General features: G+C 38.2%; 2 protein-coding genes across 2 annotated transcripts; one reads left to right on the top strand and one right to left on the bottom strand.

The window, feature by feature from the left end:
- Positions 1–403: 403 nt before the first annotated feature.
- Positions 404–9,042, top strand: LOC131307435 (large ribosomal subunit protein bL21c). Its single transcript, XM_058333932.1, has 5 exons — positions 404–799; positions 2,582–2,662; positions 7,157–7,258; positions 7,349–7,423; positions 8,654–9,042. The coding sequence occupies exons 1-5, from the start codon at positions 491–493 to the stop codon at positions 8,744–8,746; spliced, it is 660 nt and encodes a 219-aa protein (XP_058189915.1). The 5' UTR covers positions 404–490; the 3' UTR covers positions 8,747–9,042.
- Positions 9,043–10,274: 1,232 nt separating this feature from the next.
- On the bottom strand, positions 10,275–16,096 carry LOC131307434 (uncharacterized membrane protein At4g09580-like). Its single transcript, XM_058333931.1, has 4 exons — positions 15,484–16,096; positions 12,267–12,537; positions 11,980–12,150; positions 10,275–10,935 (listed from the first exon to the last, which is right to left on the bottom strand). Exons 1-4 carry the CDS (start codon positions 15,747–15,749, stop codon positions 10,804–10,806), a joined length of 840 nt encoding a protein of 279 aa, XP_058189914.1. The 5' UTR covers positions 15,750–16,096; the 3' UTR covers positions 10,275–10,803.
- Positions 16,097–19,786: the final 3,690 nt, after the last annotated feature.

Here is a 19,786-nt window from a genome sequence, read left to right as displayed (position 1 = left end):
TATTCGGTAAATAAATAAATAAATTGTGTTGGTAACTTGCCCCGTTCGGCTAAATAAGTCAACTGGCTTATTTTTGTCCTTATTCAATTTTTTTCGTATTTGTTATTTTTTCATCAATTTTTTGGTGATTATTGTATCGTCATGATGAGAAAAATCTAAAAAGTAAAACGTTATGATCGAAATCTATTTTTTTTGAATAAAGACAAAAAATTGACTTATTGACTTATTTTTGTCTTTATTAAAAAAATGTTTCGATCGTAATTTTTTACTTTTTAGATTCATCTTGTCATGATAACGATGTAATAATTTCAGAAAAATTGACAAAAAATAAAAAAATTTAAATAAAAACAAAAAAATAATTTAGTTGCTTTATTTAGCCTGGGAGGCTTTTCTTCTTTTTTTTTTTTTTTTTTACCCTGTAAGTGTAAACGGATAGGATAATATAGATAGAGAGGATAGAGCGAGTGGAGCAAGCTCAGCTCCGCCGAACATGGCGACTCCTCTTTCTTCCTTGTGCTCTTCGCTCGTCCCCAGACCTCTTTCCCTCGAACAATCCCTTACCTCTTTACCTTTCACCAAAATCCACTTTAACTTTCTCTCTCTTACTCCCTCTCTCTCTTCCCACAGGCTCATCTCCTCCTCGTCTCCAAGATTACCCACATTGTCATTTGTCCCTAAATCCTCAGAAACCGAACCCGCCGTCTTAGAATCCGAACCGGATATCGAAACCCTACCGAAGGAGCAGGTGGAGTCCGCCCTTAAAGAAGCCAGTCGCGAGGAGATCTTTGGGGTTGTTCAGGTAGGTTCTCTCTCTCTCTCTCTCTCTCTCTCTCTCTCTCTCTCTCTCTCTCTCTCTCTCTCTCTCTCTCTCTCTATATATATATATATATATATATATATATATCTATATATATATATCTATCTATCTATCTATATAACATTGGTATGTAAAAGATGGAACGAGGAAAATCTTGAATTGAGATTAAAGAAGTCTAGGATGTGAAAGTGGAGAAGAGGAGAGAAGAAATTTGGGGTGACAAATTTTTTTTGTTCTTAAGAGTTTCTTTAGGTAGTTAAAGGGATGGTTTGGGTAAAATCTGTTTGGAACCCATGTTAAGGAAAGGAAAAGAAAGGAAAATTAAAAAATTTTCCCTTCTATTGTTTGGTTGGAAGAAAAAGAGCGAAGAAAATAAGAATTTAAGTGTAGTAAATAGTAAACTTTTCCTTCCATTTTCCTTAAATTTTCTTTTCCTTTCCTTTCCATGGGTTCAGCTTCAAAATTTACGTTCCCTTTTCCATAGTGATGTTCAAACCAAAGGGTTTCCTTTATAATAGTAATAATAGTAATGCAAAATAGATGTGTGTGTGTGTGTGAAAATGCTAACAGCCACCTTAAGGACTGATGAATGTGAAAAATACACTTTGATGTGTATCAAAATCTAAGAAAGCATACTCATATCTGTGAAGTTTTTACAATTTAGCATTATGGGCATTATGCGTCTCTTTTTTTCTTGCTAACCGGATGTCCGGGCAATGGCAGTGTAGCTAGAAATATGCATCAGTGGGGCACTATGAAATAAAAATTCTGGTGACTCCGAATCTCACACATCCCACCGACTCATGACTTGATGCTTTTTGGCAAAAAGACAGTAGCTTGCGGCGTGTTACATCACGAGAAACAAATGGGAGTTTTTCAGATTTTGGAGCAATGTTTTGTTCACCCACCTATTACGAATCCTAAATAAAGTAGATAATGCTATCATGTTCACCCTATTTTTGAATTATTGAACAGAAAATCCTTTATGTGTGCGTATTTGGGCGAGTTGAATGAACTATATAAAAAGTAATAGCTGATTGGATTCAAGTAACAAAAAAAAATGCAGTGGGGGCCCGTGCCCCCAGTGGGCCTACATTGGCTCCGCCACTGTATCCGGGCCAGCTTGCACGCACCTCGACTAATTCCGGGGCCTTGAAGTTAATGATCGGGCAAACCCTCCGGTGGCCCCAAGGTTTGGAATGTTTGGCCTCATAAGATTCGAACATGTGACCTCCTGGAGGACAAGTTACTTATTATTAAATAGTTATATCCCATATTGGTTTAAGTTACTTATGCTTCTGGAGAAGTTTAGGGGATGCCCAAATAGCATTAGTTTTTTACCGTGTTTTTTTCTTCTTAGAGTAGGTTTTAAGCTGTGTTTGGATGTTAGGATTTGTCAGGCGAAAAGGAGGTTGAAAGGGAAACAAAGGAGAACATATTTAGCTTATTCGCGTCATCTGTTTCTCAAGTTTATTGTAGTTTTCCGTTTCCTCCTCAGATCCGTTGACAATTGATGATCCAAACGCAGTCTGGCGTGATTTTATCACAACCCATGTGTTAAGCTTTGGTTGCTTGTGTTTTGGAGTTAGTATGTTGTTATCGCACTATTGTCAGTCCTTTCTGCCTTTGTTTCTAAGATTGTCTAATGTTAGCCAATTGTTTCTTTTGTGACTTGTAGTATTACATCGATACTTACAAGATGAAGTTTTATCATATTTATGTATAGCTTATGCTCTTTCGTGTCATTTTTCGGTTGTTGAGTAGGTTGGAGGTCGACAATTTTTCGTGATTCCCGGGCGGTATATCTACACTCAGAGGTTCAAAGGTGCAAAGGTTAATGATAAGGTAACCCTTATCCGTAAACTCTTTCTTATTCTTACCTTCGTTCACAATTTATTTGGCTATCTATTGCAGTTCTTTCATATGGGTAGAGATTTAGTTTTTATGAGAATGGCCTTGAGTTTGGTCTTTGAATTGTTTTCTGTCTGGACTCTGGACAGATTTTAATTCTGCTATCCAAGTTAAGTTGGGTTAGAGCTTGTTCAGAACTCTAAATGATGTCTTGCAAAAAATACCATCTTATAAAAACTAAAAGAATCAAAGTTAATTTTTAGAATATCGTCTTACAAAAATTCGCTTCACTGATTTGGCCCCCTCGAGTTCAATTCCTGGCTCTACCATGTTTATGTACAATGTTTTTGTGATTTTGATTTTCTGGACTGTTCCTCATTATTTCCCTTTTGACCTGTGGAGAGTTTTATCGTATTTAGCAAATCCATATGTAATCAACGATGCATTTCAGAAAATGCTGCTGTCCAATTCTTCCACCTGTTCATCCTTTTAAGAAAGTTAGACCTGGAATGGGGAGATCTTACTTTTCCCTCCCCAGTGATGAATTAAGGCCTGAACACTATGGAAGGGTATTTTTTTTGCTATATGCATTATTTTATTTGTCGTCGACCTGTCAAAATCGCCTTCATGAGAATGGCCAATTTTATTCCTCTCGCTTTATTTTTTTTCCCGAATGGTCGTTCATATTCCTCTACCTTTATTAGAACCACCTTTTCTTTCTTTCCGGGGTTTTGCTTTCTTCTTCGTTTCTGACCTTGTTTGTGCCTAGTAGGTGGTGATTTGAAAAACTTGAGGACATTCGATATTTGAAATTTAAAATGCAGTAAAAATAGAGAAATGATTTCTACACTCCCTTTTTTGATAACCACACTCCCTTTTTTGGATTTTAGTGTTGAAAGTGTTTGTATTTTTTTTTGGGTAAGAGACAAAAAAGAGAGTGTGGATATCAAAAAAGGGAGTGTAGAAGTCAATTCCCTAAAAAATACCAATTTGCCAATCTATGTTAATCAACTATCTGATCAAGCGCATCAATTTTCCAGGAATTTCCTGAAGACAACAATTCTCTAAAGGGCCCTTTTCCTACTAAATTATCCTGTTTGTGTAGAATCTTTCTATCGAATATGGGAAGTTAGTTCTCTTTCAATGAGGGATGAGTTATCTGCAAGCCTAGTCCTTTGAACTTGGTCGACTGCAGACTTTGACATTACAAGTAGAGAGATCTGATTCTCTGAACAATTGAAATTTGTACTTCTATGCCTCTCTCCTGGATTGGAATTTTGGGTTTATTCCCTGACACCTCGTCTAGTCACTACAGGGCCGCAGGCTAAAGACAGGGTGCTCAAGTTCAGTCGTTTGTGGCTGTTCAAAATCACAATCCAAAATCGGTTTTCTAGAGCAGTGTGTGTGTAAATCAGTGGTGTTCTCTAGGTGGTTATTGTTACACGATCTTGGGTAGAACTCAACCCCAAAAGCTAGCTATTGAAGTGAGGGTGCCCTCACGCTTATTCTTCATATTACTTTGGTACCCAAGTGATGTGGGACTTTGCTTCACACCCTCCCTCACGCCCAGCGTGCTCACTCGCCTGCCGTGTGCAAGCCAGGGACATGCACCCTACCCATCCTTGGCATTTCCGGCTCTGATACCATGTTACACGGTCTTGGGTAGAACTCAACCCCAAAAGCTAGCTATTGAAGTGAGGGTGCCCTCATGCCTCATGCCTCATGCTTATATTCTTCATATTACTTTGGTACCCAAGTGATGTGAGACTTCGCTTCACAGTTATATGCTACAATTTTGATGTAGGAATAAGATTTTTTAGTGTCTATTACAGCAGAGTAGTTTTATCAGCATATTTAGTATGGTAAATGAGTTGTCCTATTCTAGTTTTTGGAAGAAAATAATTTGCTTGAATCAATGAATATTATTGTGATGCTTGACCGCTCTACAACCAAGCTTTGCGGCCCTCTATGCATCTTATAGATTTAGGCAGAGCCTGCTTGAGTGTTCATCAAGTGCCCTTTGAGTAGGGCTCTCTGTACTTCTGTGTGGAGCTACGTAGGTCTCCGCAAGCGTCCTCCAAGCACGTATTGGCAGGACTTTCTTTTTTTCCTATCACCCTTGATTCTCCGAGAATTAAAACCTAACAGCAAGCATTACCAAATATAGCTTAATTGAGGTGAGTTTATCCATGACATAGTGTCCTGGACTAATGCAGTGTGATCTAATGCAAGTATACCTGCAGCGTGGATCCACAATGGCACAGCTTTTCTCACTCAGTGACTCATGATCACAAAAAGCCTGTCCTAACAACCTAGAAAGCATAACCAATGTTTTGTCTAGGTAAATCGCCAAACAGTAACATGGAACACTATATTAATTTCTTTGTTTTCTGGTAGCATACATGCACCCATGCCCCTACCAGGACTAAAATCATGCACTCCCTTGTTCCGGGAAGAACGAGATATTATCCAGGTAAATAACAGTTGAGACAATGTGAGCTCATAAATTGCTTTTCAAAGAGGAAATAATAGCTAATGGGACACATGAGCTTTACAGATGTAAGAGAGGCTAAAGGGCAGGAGGGAGGCTGTTAAGTTAACATACAATGTCAAGAATATTTTTACATTTATTTTGGTGTAGAAGCAATACATCTAGTGTTAGGAAGCCTCAGCTGCAAATCCCTCCTTCACCAACAAAAATACTGATTCCTTTTAAATAATTAACCTGATGAAACTCTATGTGCTGTTAAATCCTGCTGTTTGAGTAAAAACAGATTTAAGAAAAATTTATGCTAAATATAAACAACCCAAGAAATACGTATATCTATGTTTGATGGTTACATGATACATGTTATTGAGCATTCTTGATCAATGCATAAAAATACCCATACTAGGCATGTTAAGGATTTACAGCGCGTATATCAAAGCATATGGTGCGTCTACTGTGATACCTAATGGTTACGAAATACAGGAGAGCATTGCGACGCGTGAATAATTTTTCTGACACTTGAGCATGACTAGTTTATTTGCTCATTGTATATTGCCAAAAATTTGCGTTGTCGAGACTAAATTCCATGTCCTTTCTGCTTTGTATTGAGATGCATTAAGTGTTTTAACCCAAAAGCCCCCATGCAAAAGAATGCCTTACAAACTTGCTGTTGACTGTTGTGAGATCCATTTGCATTGTCTTGGTGAATCTTGCTCTGTTTTCGTACTTAGGGACTGTTTGTTTGACCGAATAAGAGCATTGGATTGGACTACATATCTAAGGAGATCACATATGCGATCTTTGGTTAAAATGTATATGATCTGGATTAAACAACCATCAGATATACAACCCCCTGAAGTATGGGATATACATTATAAAGGAGGGTGTGGGATTACTCCCATGGAATTACATTTGCTGTGGGGTTGTATACCCTTCACTGCTAGTCCTGTCGAACAAACAGGCCCTTATGTGTAAGGATTTGACCAGAAACGTTTTGTTGCACATGCCATCGTACCAAAGTTTTCAGAGGCGAAAGCGCAAGGCGAGGCACTTGACCCTCCATGGGGCAAGGTGTACGCCTCGAGGCATTGAGGCGTAAGCCTTTTGATTTTTGATTTTTTAAATTATTAAATTAATAAAATAACTTAGAATACAAAAAATAAAGATAGCATAAAGTAGATTATCAGTTAATGACTTATTATTACCTTATCAGTTAATAACTAATTGAGAAACCCTGTAACATCACTTTATCAGTTATTAAATTTTTATCTTATTAACTTATCACTTTATAAGTTATTAACAGATCACATCAGTTCGTCATTTAGTTAAGGAAAACAGAGCAAAACTGTTTAAAGAAAAACAGAGCACGATTGTAGATGATAATCGACTTCAACAAGGCAGCAGAGAGAGAGAGAGAGAGAGAGGTTTGAATTACGAAATTACAAAAATTAGATTAGGAAAATTTATCTCCTAAGGCTTACGCCTTACCTATCGGGGCATAAAAGGCGACTGAGGCGTACGCCTCAGTGCGCCTAAGGAAATTAGGCGATTGCCTTTGTGGTTCACCGCCTAAATTTTCACGCCTGAGGCGTTTTGGCATTGCCTCACCGCCCCAATGCCCCGAGGTGAGCCCAGAAAAAGCCTTTGAAAATATTGCATCGTACTAGTGGAACTATCTAAGGAAGTGGGGCAGGGTGGAGCTTGCCACATGATAACTCCCCCATGACGTTGTACAGTGGTAATTGGTAAGTAGGTACAATGGTACATGACCTTGTACCCCAGCAGTTTTGAGCAATAGCTATTTTCAAAACCATGACGTTCAGAGGGATCTGTATTTAGTTTGTCACTTCTAGGCTTGTGTCAGTAGTTTGCTTGAGCTGCCTGATGAATATTTCTGGTGCAGCAATATAGATTTTTATGAGGCAAATTCTTTTGTATTTGTTTTCTCTCTTCTGTTATTGCTTTCTCAATCGATATATTCGTGTTTTGATTTTCTGCAGGTAATTCTGAACAAGGTTTTGTTGGTAAGTTCAAAAACAAAGACTTGGCTCGGACTGCCGCTGGTACCTAATACAGTTGTACATGCTGTTATTGAGGAGCAGGTGTCACTTTATGAATATTTAGTTCAATCAATTAGTTTAGATTTTTTTTTTTAATCTTACTCATTCATGATATGTACCGTTTCCTTGTAGGGGTTGAATGACAAAGTCATTGTCCAAAAGTACAAGAGGAAGAAGAACTATAGAAGAAAGATCGGGCACCGACAGGTATTAGTTGGTTTCACGAGTACAGTTTCCACTGAATTGATTTTTTGCAATCTCAGTTAGTCTTCTTGGAATATCTTAACGGCGGTGGTCATATATGCTCGGTGGTTGCATACACTGCATGTCACCACTATAGTAGATTATGCAATGTGGCATGTAGATTACAATTTCCAAGAGGTGCCATGAGGATGAGGGACCCAAGGGACATAAACGCGAACCATGTAGGCTTTTTTATTTTTATTTTTTATAAACCATAATTTCCTTCTTTAAATATCAGAGGATATTGGAAGCCTATGAACCAACACCCCTAACAAGTTCCCATATTTGTGTGGACACGCAAAGGGCACTTATTTTGAAGCAAGACACACTTGGCATGTTGGGTACACCTGTCTCAAGTTAGAAACATATGGGGAAATGGCAGGAGTCAACATAATGATTTAGTAACATATTTCGTCGGTTAGATTGTAGTATTTCATGAGTAGAAGGTAATTATTGGAAATTCAACTTGGTGAAAGCCTTGTTAATTTAGAATATTCTAAAAGTTGAAAAGTAAGAATTTCAAATTATAACACTGATGGTCTCTAGATAATGCATAGGAATCATAACTGCACAAAACAATAAATATCCATATGTTCTTTGTGTCCCCATTTTCTTTGAATTGCTGAGTCTGGTATCCTTGCTTATTAGCTGGAAGCACTACAATAGCTGCCCCACTTCTAGTATCATTCTTGTTCCCCTTCCACTCTTGCTCTACATTGCTATTGAAAAGTTTAGAGCCCATCTCTTGAATATTTTGCACTTCTAGCCTTTGCGTGAATGATTGTGCTCCCGGTACAATTGCTCCTTTCTTTTGATTGCTGAGTTATCCATTTCACTGCCATGTTTACTTCATATGATAATATATGATATACGCTCTGCTTGTCTCATAAAATATGCAAATTAGCGCATTCTTAACAATGTAAGACCGAGTAAGTTCCTATTATTTGATGCATCTTCAAGTAATTTCTGCACATCTTACTCCGGTTACATTTGATCCTCTCATAGTTTGATTTGTTTTTTTGATGCCGATGTACTTAACTGAGTGGAGTTTCATGGATATTATTCACATCAAGAACTTAATAACTTCCTTGAAGAATTTTGGAACCCTAAGATGGCATTAAAGAATCAGAAAACATGTTCTGTTGTTCCTATGCTCATTGTGACTGTGTGATATCCTTTTCATGAATTGTGCAGCCAAATACGCGGTTAAGGATAATTGGCATCACGGGGTATGAAAATGAACCGTACCTGTCGCTTCCAGAACATATGATACCCCAAAAAGTCTGACTTTGTGTTGGCCGTGGGATGCATTCCTCGTGAGGTTTTTTCTTCTTTCATGTTTCTTGGGAGGATGTGTAATCTCCAACATGTTCTGGAAGTGGTATTGGGTCGGTTTCACAATCTTGAGTACCATTGTATCTCTTTTATGGCACTATTATCAAACCTCCAAGGCTATTGGTCAATGTTTAGAGGTTGTATGAATCTTTTTTCCTTTTTCAGTACTAAATATTGTTGCAGATGGATGGCCCTTGGGCGTGCTATTGCGCCCAAGTGTGTTTGGAATACAGAATCAAATTGCGTGATGTTTAGGCTCTTGTTCAAAATAGGAAAATGATTTACCCGACTATGGTAGTGGACTGAAAAATGGGACAGATGAAGTAAAGTGTGTACATATGTATATGTTTACATTTTTTTTAATAACTGGATGTCCTAACCAGCTTGCGCATACCTAGACTTATTATATAGCGCCGAGCAGTATGTAGCTTTATATATGTACTAGGTAGTCTCAAGTTTGTTCTGCTGAAAGATTTATGGTACGTAATCTTCCATGAAACATTATTTGCAGCGATTTGATTATGCCAGTGGGTTTTCTCCATGGGTTTCCCTTTTACTTGTTCTTTCTTTTTCTTTATCTCTATTTTGCCTTGTAGTTTCCAGCATATATGTTGATGGTTTGAGCATTGTTTCATTGCAATTTCTACCTCACTGATGATATATTTGTATTTGTGGACGGGATTGGAAAAAAAAAGGTGGTAAAAGAAAATGCATACCATTTATTATTTCGTTGGATAAGGAAACCAAAATGAAATGGATCCATTTGGATATTTTTATGAATTTTTATTAGATTCACATTGTGTTTTTTGAATTAGACATTAGTCTTTGACGAGAAGAGTCTAAAAAATAAAAGCTATGACAAAAAAAAGTTTTAAAAAAAGGTATTATTTGTCTTTAATGTTGTCTTATATTAACTTTTTCCAACTTCGGTCCATACTGATTCCTCCCATCAAAGCTATGACAAAAAAAAAGTTTTAAAAAAAGGTATTATTTGTCTTTAATGTTGCCTTATATTAACTTTTTCCAACTTCCGTCCATACTGATTCCTCCCATCAAACAGAATGATTAATTTCAAACATTATTGCGAAAAGCTAAACAATAAGAATACTGAGAAAGTAGCAGACCAAGAGTTTATGGAAAAACAGAGTTCCAAAGAATACAGTTGTTGGCACTCATCAAAAAAAAAAAAAGAGAATACAGTTGTTTAGCTTGGTTACCCTAAGCAAATTCCGGCCCTTTCCAAGTCAAAGAAAATTTAACTAATCCAGTCTTCGATCAACTAACACACTTGAGAAAGTAGGGTGGGTACTGAAGCTTATTTTACGGGTAGCTATTAATCCGAGTATCGTGATAAGCTAGTAATAATCCATGAAATTTTTCTCCTACCCTCGTCTGCAGTGTGAAAAGAGGAAGAGAGAATTTCCAACTCAAACCGGAATTCACAAAAGATCCAAATAGCACTATGCCAAGAGACGAAAAATAAGAACAAACATAGACAGTTCTTTCAGCAAAGAGATGCACAAATTCTCTTCAAATAAGTACATAGGGATCTTCTCCAACCAAGACATGTAATAAAAGTGCAAAACAGTGTATCACTATCAACTCTAACATAGGCGTATACTACTAGTTAACCCTTTTTGCCAAGAGCAATGACTGATGTGATTATCAGATCAGAAATTCAATCAGAAACCATTTCGCATAACTGCTACAGTCTAATATTTTCTATACTAGACTTCCAATCCGAGTATTTGTGCCCCGATCCCAAGTTGGAAGAAATTACTAGTAGGGATGATTGTGAACATATAGAGAAAAAAGAGAGTAACCACTCCTATATTCCGTGCTTTTGAAAGCACTAATAAGAACCTGTTAATGGCCTGCTGCTACATTGTATCAACCAAGAGTAATTGTTGCACCTCAGTTCCTCCTCAGGTCTTGCAACGGAAGCATAACCATCAAGGGAGTCGCCATCATCCCTCCAGTTTGGCATCCAAGGGAACTCAACTATAGCTTTACTCATATACTCGCTTCCTCTTCAAGAGAGTAGGAATTATGACAACAGATCCGATCAGGAAAAGAACAGACAATGTTTTAAAATCATAAAGATCTTTCACCGACTTTAGATCCCCAAGAGCAAGGCCAGCCTGGTTACAACAAAGCAGCAGCAGCAACAACAACAATTAGGTGACAGCGGCAAAACCAAAGTTCGTTTAATAATTACAGATTAAAGATATCACCAGCAATGCAGAATCCCCATTGCAAATACACAAACAATGCAGAAGTGCCATTAAAAAATGCTAAACTTTAATGCAAGCTGACATGGTTTTTCCGTTCTGCACTCTACAGTCTACAGTTCTACTGTTTCTACTTTGTAAAGCTTGGAAAATACTTCAATACATTCCTCACATCCTATTGGTCGGTTCAAACCTGGTGTAAAACAAGTATGGGATACTTTATCAAGCATTTTAGAGTTGAGTATTTACATAGGATTAAATGTTTTGGGCGGTCTGACTAGCTTTGAGCAATTCCATCCTCGGTTAGGAAGGGGTGCATGTTTTGAATTCACACTTCTATGTCGATGACCTATAGCAGCTAAAGTACAAAGAACTAGCAAGGTTCTGAACTTTATTTGACAAGGCTCTGAATTTCTTAAACTAACAGTTTCAATCCAAGAGCAACAATGTGTTTTGCAGCTCAAAAGTTAATTTCGTGAAAATTTCCTTGTCTATATCTTTACATAGCATGGATATCAAACCACCGTACCATCCCCAGTGATCTCCAAGAACTAATCAAATTGGCCCCCACAACCACCAATTGACATCCTAAAAAAGGAGTCTAGCTTCAAGTTGGGGATATCCTAGACAGTAAAATTGCGCAAAACTTATTGAAGAGTTTAATTAGGCTCAGTGAGTACTCTGTCAACCAGATTACGTTGTCTATCAATTTTTTTAAATACAACCACTATATACAACATTTAGTGTCACTCCCTATCTTAGAGATGGAAGGAAAAGTGTTTTGAACCATGCACTCTACAAAGGCAGGTCGGAGGAAGAATGATTCTGCACAAACAAAAACCATAGCAAGTTGATGATTTTCGTATCATGTAAAAACAGAGATGGTGAAAGTGGTCTGGTGTAGGTTAATAGTAAATACTAAATAGGAACGATTAAATGTATGATTCAACTTACTCTAACAGTGATGTAGGAGGCTGGAATAAGACCAACTACAGTTGCCAAAAAGAAAACATGAAATGGTATATCCACAATTGGAGATGCCAAATTGATGAAAAGGTTGGGCAACGACGGAGTTATCCTCAAAAAAAGCATGTAATTCAGCAGCTTGTCCCTTCGCTTGGCAATCTGAGCATACAAAGGTTCAGGTTAGTATGGTACCAGAAATCAAAGGCATCATACAATAACCTACTAAAGGGAACATAAGGTAGAAGTTCCTTGCAAAGAAGGTGCAATTCGAGTACCTCTGCCTGGAAATACTTCAACCTTTCAGGCCACAACCAGTTAACTAGAGGCCTTCCAATTAACTTTGACAGAAAATAGCAGGATGATGCTCCAGCAGTGGCATTAAAAACAACTAGGAAAAGGCCTTTAAGAACACCAAAAAGTGCTCCAGCCAACAATGACATGAATATGGTGCCAGGAATCATGAATGTCTGCATGAATATGTAAGTTGAGCAGTAACCCAGAATGAATTTTGCAGGGTATGCCTTCGCATATCTTGAAAGGTCATCTCTGAAACAAAATCCAAAAGAACAAAAATTAGAGAAAGCATGTGGGAAATTCAACATTATTATCATGAAAAGTAGTAGAAGAGAGGAAGTGAAAAATATGTAATAATCATTGTTTAGCTGAAATTTTCTTGGCTTAGACAGAACCAACATTGGGGGGTAAACAACTCATCTGGCATCTTCTTGTTGCAATGTTGACCACTCTATCAACTCCACTTAAGTTCTTAAGATATCTAAGACCTCAATATTGCAAAAACAACCAAAAAGAGGTAATGCCCTTAGTTGGATTACCCTGTTGAGTAATCAGATGAGAAGACACTAATCCTTTAAAGAACAGAAGGAACAAAAGGATAGTGGAAAACAAATAGAATAATAGTGGACAACTCCTTGCAATTGTGGCCTGAAAAGAGATCAAGGCCCAACTAAACACAGTTGTCAATGCTTTTAAGGGCCAGTTCCATTGGGCAATGGATTATATAACCCATTGCCGGCACTTTAAACCACTGATTAGTGAAGGGCTTACATATCCATTGGACAACCAATCCCACTAAAGATGTGATACACAATACCTTGAAAAGTGCTACTAGTAATCCCTCCCTACTAGTTCAATGTAATTACTCATTCTACGGGATATTATATATACTCTCCATACTATTTCAAACCTAAAGGGGCTCGGCCGGGTGGCATGAGACAGCAACCAGAGGCTTGCCCCAAGAAGTCGCAAGGTCGAATCTCAAGAAGGCCAAAGGTTCCAAACCTTGGGCCAGTGGAAAGTTTGCTAGGCACCTAGTTATATATACTCTCTATGGTATTTTAAACCTAAAGGGGTTTGGCCGAATGGAATGAGACAGCAACCAATGGTTTGGCCTGATCGGCTTCTTGCTCGTCGGCGAGTCCTCCGCATTGTTGCTCTCCTCGTCCCTCCCCCCGCCCTCCGCCACCGAGTTCCTCAGCGCCGTCATCGGGATTGCGATCCAGCACAAATGAAGAAAGCAAGAACCGTAACCCCCTAATCACGCGCAGCTCACGCCATTGATAGGGTTCGATTTGATTAAAAATTGATGTTGAAAGTAGTATTGGTTTTGATGCGAATTGGAGAATGCTGATGCGATTGTATACGATATAGTAGAAAGAGACACCCAATCGCTGTGTGACAACATCATCGATGCGGTCCACTCCTCCCGTCAAGAGGAGGGGCCAGAACAGATTGTCCGAGAGAGTTTTTTTTGAAGAAATGTTCTTGGGGAGTCAGGTCAGGTGCATCTGAAAATTACCACCAAGATCTCTAGCAGGGTCTACTTCATTTAACAGCATTAAACAATGCACCAATATGAAAATTTCTCTCTTCAGCATCATTAAAAACTGCACCCATTTGAAAATTTCCCCTCTTCAGCATCATTAAAAACTGTTGCACCAATCTGTAAATTTCCAACGCCGACATCATTAACAACTGCACCAATCTGTATATTTTCATTGCCATCATCTCCACCGCCATCATTGGCATGATCATCACCATCAAGATCTCCTGGAATACGTAAATCGCACGGTGCAATCAGCTCAAGGAAATTTATTCCTCGAGCTCTCCTCAACAAACTCAGTGCCATTTTGGAGGGCTGCCTTCGCAGCGACTTAATCCCCCAGCTGGAAAAGCACAGAACCTCTTCTGAAGTGCGACTTCGTTAGAGTTGGATCCAACTCTAACAATCTCTCAGCATCACCTAGAGCCTCATTAAATCTGCTCAGCTTCATGAATGCATGAGCACGATCTGAGAATACAACAGCGAGCGCAACTGAGTAGATACTGGCGGCGCCTGCGAAATCGTCTTCCAGGTAACGCTAGGAAGCTTGGGCGAGAAGGTCCATGAGAGAGAGAGAATTATCGAGCGTGAAGAAGAAGTTTTGGCGATTGCCAGTATATACTCACTCGCGCTCGCTGTTGTATTCTCAGATCGTGCTCAGGCATTCATGAAGCTGAGTAGATTTAACGAGGCTCTAGGTGATGCTGAGAGATCGTTAGAGTTGGATCCAACTCTAATGAAGTCGCACTTCAGAAGAGGTTCCGTGCTTTTCCAACTGGCCAACTGGGGGATTACGTTGCTGCGAAGGCAGCCCTCCAGACTGGTGTTGAGTTACTTGAGGAGAGCTCAAGGAATAAATTTTCTTGAGCTAATTGCACAGTGTGATTTTCGTATTCCAGGTGATCTTGACAGTGATGATCATGCTAATGATGGCGGTGGAGATGATGGCAATGAAAATAGACAGATTGGTGCAGTTGTTAATGATGTCGACGTGGGAAATTTACAGATTGGTGCAGCAGTTTTTAATGATGCTAAAGAGGAAAATTTTCAAATGGGTGCAATTTTATATGATGCTGAAGCTGTAGAAACTTTATATCCATCTCAAAATCAATTGGCAATGAGTGGAGAGATCCCAAATGTTATTAAGTGATTGAGACTCTATTTCCTTAACATCCCCTCACGTGCAGCAACGTTTGAGGTCTGTCACGTGTGGCTACTTTTTGGGTCCTATCATAGTGCAGCCTTGTTTGCTGGACTGTCGTCGCGGGGGGTGGGTTGTAAAATTTTAAAATGTGGGGTGGAATGGGCCCTACTCTAATACCATGTAAAAACTTAATATCCATCTCAAAACTAATTGGCAACGAGTGAACATGTCCCAAATGTTATTAAGTGATCAGTCATTTCACTTTCAAGCCATTTCACTCCCAAGCGACTCTATTTCCTTAAAAGTACTCTCTATATAATTTCAAACTTAAAGGGGTTTGGCCGTATGGCATGAGACAGCAACCAATGGTTTGCCTGGTTGTTAAGCTATGGAATTTTTCCCTAGCTCAATCCATCTAAACAACCACATACCGCGTGTGACAATGAAAATGGCATAGATTCGCAAAAACATCAAATTTACAGCACCAACGGGAGCTAGAAACACGTACTTGAGGGCCCGGAGATCCGAGACAGTGCGCGGCATTTTAAGCTTCCCGTACTCGGTATCCGGCATTGTCAAGTACACGTAGAAGAGCCCCGTCGAGAAGACGAAGAACACGCCCAGCGCCGCGGCGAGCTCCCACCGCGTCAGCGGGAACTTTCCCTCCGATCTCGCCCCTATCGGCTTCTTGCTCGTCGGCGAGTCCTCCGCATTGTTGCTCTCCTCGTCCCTCCCCCCGCAGCCCTCCGCCACCGAGTTCCTCGGAGCCGCCATCGGGATCGCGATCCGGCACAAATGAAGAACGCGAGAACCGTAACCCCCAAATCGCGCGCTGTTCACGCCATTGATACGGTTTGGTTTGATTCAAAATTCAAAATTGATGTTGACAGTAGTACTGGTTTTGATGCGAATTGGAGAATGTTGATGCGATTGTAGACGATATGGTAGAAAGAGATGGGGGGAATGATTGAATTGAGAGCAATGGGAGTGGGATTAAAACCCTAGAAATGGCGATGGGTGTAGTTGGATTTGGGGATTGGGACAGAGCAGGTGACCAAACGTGTAAATTTAATTTTCCGTTTTGTATGGAGAACCAAATGTAGACTTTCGTGTCCGAATTTTAGTCACCGATGCATTAATGTTGGAGAGAGAGGAGGGATAATTTTTGCGTGTCCGGTGGGTGTCACGTGGCAGTGCTCACAAGGTATCCGAATAGTCCATCCAAGCCGTTTAAAAATATGTTAAACGGCTCAGATTGGAATCTTCTTTCTCTTTCTAAATCATAGCCGTCCAAAATCAAAATAGACCGCCCAAATATGCTGCTCGAGTACAACGTGGTGCTGCTCGGCACCCAAAAATTCCTCGAGAAGAGGAGTTAGGTCCCGTCCAGTTTTTACGCGGTCCAGTCCGGTCCTTATTTGGGCCGTTGTGGGGCCCTCCAGGATCCACAACAACAATTGAAATCGTTCATTTTGTAGAGCTTATTGAGTATGTCATGCATGCTAAAAATTAGTTTAATCAAATATCAATAAATTCGTGAACAAAACAGATTTATACAAAAAATATAGGTAATTTTTTGTTTAAACTTAATTTTTGTCATCGGATCTTTCTAGTACAAAATCTCTCTTACCGAGCATTTTGTGGAACCCAAAAAATTGTGTGAAACTGTACAAATTTTTGGCGGATAGATACAAATGTGTACATTACGAGATGAATTCTTCAATGAGAGATTAAGGCACCGTTCCAAAAATCTTCTTAAAAAATAAGCAGTTTATTTCACATTTTCAAACTCAAAAATAATGTAAATGAAAAATATATTTTCAATTTTTTTTGCATCGTATAAAAGATCTCGATGAGTTCTTTCAAACAAAATCCATATTGCATATTTTTAGATTTCAATAAATCCATAATATTTGAGTTTGAAATTGTCTTCTTAAAAAATAAGGACTTTTTTCGCGTTCTGGAACGGGCTCTAATACTAATTTTTTTGGGTAAGTGAAACATTAATAATTTTTTTATTAAGTTGAGTGATAAGAGGTAACTCATACAGTGCATGTTGCAATAGCTCATCGATAAATCAAGCTGCTCGAGCTCAACTTGATTCCGACTCCCTCAAGATCCATTTGTCTTGTGTGTTGGATAGCCCCGGCCCAAATAACAGATGAGTTGTTCCGTTAAAAAAAATAAGTAATTATTTTTTTGAATTAAAGTTAATGTATTGTAAAAAAATATTTTATCTCGTAAAGCAAAAAATAAGTACTAAAATAATACTACTAACTTTAACCGGACGGGGCCATAGTTAGTGTAGGGGTTGAAGCTCGACCCCATAAACCCGACCCTTTACTCAACCCGCTTGTAACGTCCCGAATTTTAGGATTGTTAAATAAATATTTTTATTGAAAATCTAAATAAAGTCTAGCTTATTATTACAGCATAATTTTCACAATAATACATTTATTTAATAAAAGGAGGGAAATTAGAGTTTTTATCTACTGCTCCGCTTGCTCCTCTATCCTAGTTAGCTCTTCGACTCTGAAAGCCTTTAAGGTGTAGAGTTCATCCTGCTCATCTACAATGTCTGACACATTATACCGGCGTCGCCCCCAGTATAATATATCAGGGTTACAGCAGTAACACCGTGAGTTACAAAAGCTTAGAAGAATAATCTCATACTCGCTAACTCATAATTATAAATAACAGGACGTAGTACCAACATACTATAGTAGGTAAATATTCCGCGATAACATGTCAATAATATATGTGCATTTAACAACTTCCAAAACAGAGATTTATAATAACACATGCACATTCACTATTCAACTAGCGTTATTGTCTGTGTAATTTGAATTTCTCCTGCGCAATTTTTTTGTAGATCGTGTCATCATTTTTATTTCTCATCTAACATTTCAAAAATTATTTTTTTACACCTAACCTCGGTTCCGGCACTCCAGGTTCTCGAGTATCCTCACAATAGTTCTGTTGTTCCGAATTTTCATTGGCGCGCACACACACAAAAAAAACATTTATGGTTTCAAAAATATTTCCAAAATCGTTTTTACATATCCAACCTCGGTTCTGCCGCTCCGAAATTTCGAGTATCCTCACAATGGTTCTGTCTTTCCGAATCCGCATTGGCACACATACACACACACACACACACACAAAAAAAACATTTGTGGTTTCAAAAATATTTCCAAAATCGTTTTTACACACCCAACCTCGATTCTGCGGCTCCGGGTTCTTGAGTATCCTCACAATGCTTCTGCCGTTCTGGGTTCCCATTGGCGCGCGCACACACACACGCACAAAAAATATTTGCGGTTTCAAAAATATTTTCAAAATCGTTTTTACACACCCAATTGCAGATCCGCCGCTTCGGGTTTTCGAGTATTCTCATAATAATTCCGCTGTTCCGGGCTCCCATTGGCTCCTCTCCGTGGATAACCAAGTCATATCTTCAATGAGACTACCAAGTCCGGTCCCATTGGCAACACACACTCACATAATGGGATACTAAATCCGGCCACATTGTGGTTTCAAAATATTTTCTTTAAAACACGTATTTTCGTTATCAACCCCATATGTGTCATGTTTCTAATTTTCTCGATTTTTGTGTCTCGTTTTCATGTAAACACTCTGCGGTTGAACTTTTCACGAACACTAAATATTCATCATTGAACATAATCTTGAAAACTAAACTGAAATAATTAAAATAACAAAATCATCCAACTCTATATTACTTTATCATGTTTATACTATCCCAAAAGTTCGCAAAATCATATTCAATTATTAGTCATACAACATAAAGCATAGTATCATAAGGACGGACACCTTTGAAATGGAAACCACTTATGTTTTAGCACACATACAAACAAGTAATCTTAACAATCATATATACATGCTCATAACCAACCAAAAAAAAATCAAGTAATTATTCTACCAATCATACTATTATTTATTTCAAAATCTGTTCTTTCTCCCTTTTTTTTTGAAAGTTCAAAACAACATATATTTTTCGGAATAAAAGTTGAGTTATTCAACATGATCATACTTCATTTTAAAATTTTACTAAAACAAGTTGCTAGATATTTTTAGTACTTTAACTACATGCATTTCTTTTTGAACACCACGAAATAACTATAATTTTTTTTTACTAGAGAAAGTGAGTAGAAATATTCTACCGTTCTTCTTGGCGGATGGTATGGCTACGGAAGGCGAATGTGGCTATCGATTGACGTGATTTCTTACAATAGCTTCGAAAGAGAAAAGAAAATATTTTCTTTTTCGCTCGAAACTAAATATTGACTAAATTATTAAACTTTTTGAATCGAGAGGGTGATTGAGTGGTGATTTAGTGGCAGTTTTGGTTGAGTTTCTTGAAGAACTCAAGAATAAGGAAAGAACTCTAAGAACTACTATAAGAACACTAAAATTTTCTAAAGAGAATTTTGAGGAATTGAAGATGTGAGTTCAAGACAATAATGGAGTGCTATTTATAGCAAAAATTAAGCTCCCCCTCTTTTTTTCCTAGCCAGGCATCTCTCTCTCTTTCTCTCATTTATTTTGCTCCATTGTTTTGTCAAATCTTGATTTTAGGGGGTGTTTTGGTTTCAAGAAAAAGGAACTTTTAGAAAAGGAAGATAATTTCAAGCTCAAAAATCATTTATTTATACAAATAATTTTCATACCATTATGGATCTTATTTGATAGATCTCATTGAGATCTTTTAAACAGTGTAAAAAAAATAAAAAAATATTTCTCATTTTTATTATATTTGAATTTAAAATTACCTTCTTTTTGAAAAAGAATAT

This window comes from Rhododendron vialii, chromosome 11a, assembly GCF_030253575.1.
Source record: "Rhododendron vialii isolate Sample 1 chromosome 11a, ASM3025357v1".
Lineage (NCBI taxonomy): Eukaryota > Viridiplantae > Streptophyta > Magnoliopsida > Ericales > Ericaceae > Rhododendron > Rhododendron vialii.
Note: the sequence above shows the minus strand (reverse complement) of the source record. Positions and strands in the feature narration are given on the sequence as shown.

Excerpts from the sequence above, each read along its gene's own strand:
- LOC131307435 (XM_058333932.1), top strand. The coding sequence starts at position 491 with ATGGCGACTCCTCTTTCTTCCTTGTGCTCTTCGCTCGTCCCCAGACCT. Across the intron at positions 7,259-7,348 it reads ATGCTGTTATTGAGGAGCAG|GGGTTGAATGACAAAGTCAT; the intron begins GTGTCACTTTAT and ends GTTTCCTTGTAG. Across the intron at positions 7,424-8,653 it reads GAAAGATCGGGCACCGACAG|CCAAATACGCGGTTAAGGAT; the intron begins GTATTAGTTGGT and ends TGAATTGTGCAG.
- LOC131307434 (XM_058333931.1), bottom strand. The coding sequence starts at position 15,749 with ATGGCGGCTCCGAGGAACTCGGTGGCGGAGGGCTGCGGGGGGAGGGAC. Across the intron at positions 12,538-15,483 it reads TCGGATCTCCGGGCCCTCAA|AGATGACCTTTCAAGATATG; the intron begins GTACGTGTTTCT and ends ATTTTGTTTCAG. Across the intron at positions 10,936-11,979 it reads CCTCCTACATCACTGTTAGA|GCTGGCCTTGCTCTTGGGGA; the intron begins GTAAGTTGAATC and ends TGTTGTAACCAG.